Source organism: Schistocerca americana, chromosome 1 (assembly GCF_021461395.2).
Source record: "Schistocerca americana isolate TAMUIC-IGC-003095 chromosome 1, iqSchAmer2.1, whole genome shotgun sequence".
In the NCBI taxonomy this organism is placed as follows: Eukaryota; Metazoa; Arthropoda; class Insecta; order Orthoptera; family Acrididae; genus Schistocerca; species Schistocerca americana.
In genome coordinates, this window is record NC_060119.1 from 139,749,880 (window position 1) to 139,756,884 (window position 7,005).

Genomic DNA, 7,005 nt, shown 5'->3' on the forward strand with positions numbered 1-7,005 from the left:
TCGGATTAAAGGAAGATAGTGAAGCAATTTAAAAGTGTGCTTTTAGATTTGTTACCTGTAGGTTTGATCAGCATGCAAGTACTATGAAGGTGCTTCATGAACTGAAATAGAAATCCCTGGAGGGAAGATGACGCTCTTTTCGTGAGGTACTGTTGTGGAAATTTGGAGACGCGACTGCAGATCAGTTCTGCTGCTAGTGTACATATCATGTAAGGACCATGAAGATGAGTGAAATCAGGGCTCTTGTGGAGACTTACAGACAGCTGTTTATACCTAGCTCTGTTTATGAGTGTAACAGGAAAGGAAACAACTGGAAGTGGTACGTGGTACCCTCCACCATGCACCGCACAGTGGCTTGCAGAATATATATGTACATGTAGATACGTGGTGGGTAGCAAACTGTGGCTTGTTCGTCCTGTCCCAATTGCAGGTTGCCTATCCAGTACCTTCCAATGGCAGCAAAAATTTGGCATTCAATATATTATTATTGACTGAATTTAGAAATTTAAAATGCTGACACAGTCTACTCATAAGAGGTGTAGCCTTCTGTCAAATCTTTAATGCAGTAAGACGAGTATTACAGTTAGAAACTGTGTACATGTCTTGAAACAGGGTAACTAATGGCACTCCGAAATATCCAGAATGTATTGCTCCAGTATTTGACAAGCAGAGCAATTAATGACTTCTAACAAATTTTAAAGTCAGATATTTAACACATTAACTCATTTGCAGTCAGAAATATGAAGCATGGGAATTCGAATCTTCAAATAATTCCGTAGTTTCTATTGTATCCCAACTCATATTGTTCTCTTTACGCCATGTATGCTCCTTTTTAGGAATTCAAATTTGTAAAAGCTTTGTTCTAGTTCATACACACCTCATTCAGTGTTTTTTAAGTGTACAAATCTGTGTAACATCTTGCTTTCCGGTTTCTTTTAATAGCAATACTGTGTTGGTCTTTTTTGACAGGCTCAAGAGCAATCATTTTCCAGTACAGAAATTTGGTCACCATCATCAGCCTATGTACATAGTGCTGCTGCTATCTTGTGGGCTGCTCATGAAAGAAGAGTAAATTATGATCTGTACTCAATGGTGACCCCAGAATTGTTTCAGTAAGTGAAATTTCCTTTCCCGGTGAACAGGATATGAGCTGCTTAACTCGGGAGTAGTGCCATGTATTTGATGTAAATTGTTGCTTTCCAATTTCAGGATAGTGTATAAGTGGACACTGAGTCTGCCATCTCATTCTGCACTGAAGAAAGCTATTGATACTCTGTTATGTGCAATGTGTTACATCAGGCATAGTTTATTTCCAATGTTGTTGCAGAGAACTGGAACATTATTGTCTGACCTAGGAATTCGTCAGTTGGCTACAGAACTGAATAACAGGTTTGTTTGTTTTATATCATTTATTACTGAGACAAATGAATCAGTCGAATAGATGCATCATCATTTCATTGATCTAGTTAGAATTACTGAACTCTTTATTGCACTGGTAGTCAAATATTAAGTGGCCAATATACAGTTTGTCTTGTGGGCTAACTTACCATTGAAGGTGAGCCCTCCCAGCCTAGCATCTGAATGCTGCTGCTCCTGACCAACATTCTGCAATTGATCAAATTTCCTTTTCAGGGAAAGCAATTAACAGTTTCAAAAACTGGGTTAGGTGTTTCTACTTTTAAATACATTAATGGAAAGTCCTTAGTGAAAGTGGTCAGCCAGTGTAATGAAGCAGCTCAGTTAGGTGTGTGTGTGAGTGGGTGTTTAAATAGTCTTCTTTTGTATCTATCATTGACTTGGTGTATGTATCTACTTCTGCACATGTGTACTGGCAATTCTTATAATTTCACCTTGTCAAGGTAAGTACTGACCAGCCATTTGGTTGCCTTGCACATCCACAGTTTCCTTTTGGTACTAAATATCAATTTATCCTATTTAAATAGCAGATTTACTTTATTTTGCTTTCCATGTTATCATGCATTTCTTCATTCACTTCTCACCACCAGTTGTATCTGCAATGTTTTATCAAACACAGATTATTTCCCCTGTCCAAAGCATTCACCTGTTCTTTAACATGTTTTACTGTGGTTAAATGTTTACTACAGAAAGGAGTCCTACTTCAGTAAACCAAGTGTCAGTGACTCAAACCTGGAGTCAGCAGATGATAAACAAAATGGAGAATGGTACAGTCATATCATGGCACATGAGAAGGACAAAATGCAGCGTAGTGAAAGTCAGCTGATGACTCTTGCCATGGCATGTCAGTCACCACCATCTATTCAGCAGTTGCTGGATTCAGGGCTGCTTGCTGTATTAACACGTATCATTCTTGGTAAGTGTACATAAATTACTGGTAAAATAGTTCTTGCATCTGTGATTTTTGGCAGGATGAGAACTATTTAAACAATATAATTCTGTGAGTTTGGTGCCATCTCGTTTTCCCCAGTTTTAGGCACTCTTATCTCCCTCCTCATACCTATCAAACCCCACAATCTTACTTTCTACATGGTTTCTAGAGTACGTAAACTCAACCACATGGAACATACCATAATGACTGGTTACTGCGCTGCTACAGAAATAATCTCTGCCCTTGTGGACCAGCACTTCAGCCTATTACGTGTAACCTACCCACTTATGTGACACTAATCATTTCCTAAACCAACTGTCAACAGTTCCTGTTCCTTTACTACCAGGAGGCCTGCACACAAATGTCGATGCCACATCCCTGTGCACTAACATTCCGAATGCCCATAGCCTTACCACTATAGAACACTATCTTTCCCAATGCCTGACTGACCCCAAAGCTTAAACCTCCTTCCTGGCCACCATGACCAACTATATCCTCACCCACAGTCACTCTTCCTTTGAGTGCATCACCTGCAAACAAACCCTCAGAAGGGCTGTAGGTAGTGAAATGATACCATCCTATGCCAACCTATTCATGGGCCATCTAGAGAATCTTTTCTTGCCATCTAGAATCCCAGACCCCTCCCCTGGTTCAGGTGTGCTGATGACATTCATGATCTGGTTGTAGGATGAGGACACCCTATCCACATTTCTCCAGAATCTCAACACCTTCTTCTTCCGTCATTTCACATGCTCCTCCTCAGCCCAAGCAGCCACCTCCCTAGATGTAGATCTCCACACCAATACCACTGCCGACATCAAATTTCCCAACAACCAACAGTGCCTCCACTTCAACAGCTACCATCTATTCCATATCCGGAACTCTCTTCCATACAGCCTAGCTTACCCATGCCCATTACATCTTTAGTGATGAGCAGTCCCTCTCCAAATATCCCAAGGGGCCCAATGAGCCCTTCACAGACCGAAATTATCCTCTCAACTGCATTCAGAAACAGATCTCCCAAGCTCTCTCTCTCTCCAGTCCCCTATTATCTCCCACATACCCACTGTCCAATTACAAAGAAGCAGTCCTCCCCTGACTCAGGACTGGAGCAGCTGAATTCTATTCTGCATCAGGGTTTCACATGTCTCGTGGTGCCTTGAAATGGGGAATACTCTATCCACTGTTCACCTCACCTCTCCCACAAAAGTGTTCTGCCGCCCACCCAACATATGCAGTATTCTTGTTCATCCCTATCCCACCCTTGCTCCCAACCCCCTTGGCTCATATTTTTGCAATAGACCAAGATAAAGACCTGTCTTGTAAATCACCCCCCTACCACCTCTTTCAAACATCTTAGCTGCAACCATTGTGTGGCATTCTATGTGCCCCCAAACTATGGCCAAGAGATAGCTGGACTGCCCAGTTGCTGAACATGCTGCCCAGCATGATGTAGCTGCTTTTAATGACTGGTTCACAGCTTGTGCCATCTGGGTTGGTTCGTAATGCTTGACATCGTGAAGCAAGTGAAAGGTGATGTTCTGTGTAGACCTCATTCAGAGGCTGTAGTACTAGAATAATGCTGCAGAGCTCCCTTAAGTGTGTAATGCACAACATATCTATACTCATTTAAAACTCTTAATCAGTAGCTTCTGTTGTTTATGTCGATAGGAAAGTTCATATTCAGATTTTAATAGATGCTTGTTCCAACAAAGTTCTATTTTGTGTGTGTGTGTGTGTGTGTGTGTGTGTGTGTTTTTATTTGCTGCCTCAAAGATAACTATTAAAAAAACAAAGAAATAATTTGGGTAATTGTATTTTGTAATATTTGAATTATTTTTAGTAGATTTTACTTCAATTTAGTAACCTGCAAGTTTCAAAATCAACTAATTTTTTGTACAGGTTCAAATTCTATTGCTTGTTGTCTGTGTGTGCACCTTCTATACTATTTCTGTCACCATATATGAATCCAATGAATTAATATGTATATATATGTATTAAAAGAAGAATCATTATTTCTCCCAATATCAAACATGGTTACTCTTTCTTAGAGTTCCAGCATTTAAAATATTTATGTATTACACTGATATCTTCAAAGGACTTTCCATGGTTAACTGCCTCAGGTATCTCCTTGAGATGAGGATAAACCCTCAAATTACAATTCTGAATGTTATTCACAAAGGCATTGATGAGAGATGAAGGGTGATATTCTGAAACTGTGAAGAAGGTGAGGAACTAAAAGACACCCTCCAAGCATCAAGAAGGTAGATCTTGCAATCAGAAAACTAAAAAATTTACGAGGTATGCAGTGAAGACCTAATCTATGCATAAATGTGGAAAAATGCAAGAAAACCTGCTATCTTAAATATCCACCACCATCTAGTGAAGATAGGTGTCGGAGAGAGAATCTCATAGCACTGGATTAGAGGAATAATCCATCCATTATTATAAAATAAATAAATAAATAAAAAAAGGTCTAGAGTGCACCTCCAAATTTTCTTTTGTATAAGTTTTAACAAGATAAAACAGAACTGTGGAATCATAACTTGGAAAATATCGAGGAGGATTTTCCCCATACAGAAGCTGCTGAGACCAAATTCTCAGCCCCTGGCTGATAATGGAGTATTACAAATACAGAAATAAACAGCTCTTCATTTCATTCTTAGGTTAAAAAAAAAAAAAAAAAAAACACCATGATAGTATCCATAGATCTATAATTTAAAAAAATTACCAGTCATATAATCTTCATCACAAATTAATAAAAATCAAACTAACTTTAACTAATACAAATTTGAAGGTAAAGTTGGGAGAAGAAAGTTCAAAATTTTTTGCAGTGAAAATTAGTCTTAAACTAGGTGATGGGCGATCGCTTCTGCGTTTCAATGTAGTATTCGATTACATCATGGAGATTTAACAAAAGAAACACGCCTCAAATCTTAATTGGAGCAAAAACGTCAATAAAAACGGAGTGCCTGGGGTTTGCGGATGATTTAGTTCTCTTAGTTCTTGATGTGGAAATAGTTCATGCTGATGTCACCAGTCTCGGAAAGGATTATAAGTATCCTTTAAGAAAACTGAGACCATACCCATGAAACGCCTGTAAGCAGTCTTCCTGAACACTCAAAATATTAGTGCAGTTCGACAGTTCAAATTTCTTGGTGAAATCACAAATCATTAGTGGGAAAGAAACTCATTTGTCACTGACTCCTTCTCTGCATCTTTCACTATCTCTCTGTCCCAGTGCCATTCTTTTTGTCCCATTCTTTTTCTTCCCTGTGGTCACTGTCTCTGCCTTTCTCACTTGCAGTCTGCTGTCTTTGTCTTCAACTACTATTGTCTCCTCTTTATACATATTTTTGGGGGTGGTTTGCAGGGGATTTTGACCCCTAGACTGGGAAACATTAACAGGTGGGTATAGGGGATGGGAGGAACCTAGACAATTTTTTTCATGTTAGTTTGCCAGTGTGGAGTAGTCCAGACCCCTCCCCCCATGTCTATGTATCGTCTCCACAACTCTCTTCTTCTTTCCACTGTCTCATCCCTCTTTTGCTTCCACTCCTACTATCTCTGTCCATCTCTCTTCCTTTTTTACTGCTACTGTCCTCACTGACTATCACTATTTCTTCTCTCTTTGGTTCCCACAGCTGCTGTCTCCATCCATCTCTCCCTCCCTCCCTCTTCCACTGCCACTTTCTCTGTCCCACCAGCTCTGTCTCCACTCTCTTTCTCTCCCACTGGCACTGACTTCTCTCTCTTCCACTGACATTGTTTCTCTGTTACTCTGTTTCAGCACAAAAAAGCGTGAATGTTTTAGTATGCCAACATTTTTGATGAAGGCGGAATAAGGATTAAGGCATCTGGTCCCCACTTTTCTGTGAGAGTCCTTTAAAAAGAAACACATTCACTTCTTTTATGTTCCAACAGGAGCATTTTTTTGCTTGTTCCCTCCTTTTCCCCGTCACAGCAGGGAGTACTGCTTAAATGAAATGAATTCTGCATGTCACTAAAGTTTTGATAGTTTATTTATATACTTAGACACCGTTACATTCTTCGATACATGTAAACAATGAATCAGTATGGTTGACACACAATTATCTCTCACCCAATGCAAGTTTACTGCACAATAATTCACATAAAAATGTACAACACTTTTAAACTACACCTACAGTAGCCATCATACAGAGACAGTGCACCATAAAGTGAAAATATGGGAACTAAAAACATAGTTTGGTGACCCCAGAACCCTTACCATGTTTTCACTGTCAGTTAAAACTACATTTATGCCACAGACGAAATATTACAAGTATATTTTATGCACATAAGTATTGTAACGTTCAACCTCTCGATCGCAGTAATGGGATAATGATATAAAAAATGGTAAAAATTGTGACGACATGCCATGAATAGAAGTTATAGAAGTGGCCATTTCAACACTTGGTACTTTTGGTACCCAAAAATTATCGGTTTTTGGTGTTTTCTCAGGAACCGCCCATCAACAAATGGTGCTTTTATAAGCTATCAAAGGCCCACCCAGACCACACCCAGTGCAAAAGAACCGACCAATTTGCTCACTTTGCCTGGGCGGGGGAAGTGTGTAATGTTTAAATTTTGGCTCTGTACTGTAGGATAGCTACAGTATGCTCGTTATTCCGATAGGT

At 39.5% G+C, this 7,005-nt stretch overlaps 1 protein-coding gene across 1 annotated transcript in view; it reads left to right on the plus strand.

The window, feature by feature from the left end:
* LOC124607387 (baculoviral IAP repeat-containing protein 6) overlaps positions 1-7,005 on the plus strand; it is a 315,981-nt gene that overhangs the window by 229,107 nt on the left and 79,869 nt on the right. The window contains exons 45-47 of the mRNA XM_047139740.1: positions 970-1,112; positions 1,210-1,389; positions 2,106-2,332. Of these exons, the coding sequence (XP_046995696.1) occupies positions 970-1,112; positions 1,210-1,389; positions 2,106-2,332 (550 nt within the window). The remainder of the gene's footprint in view (positions 1-969; positions 1,113-1,209; positions 1,390-2,105; positions 2,333-7,005) is intronic.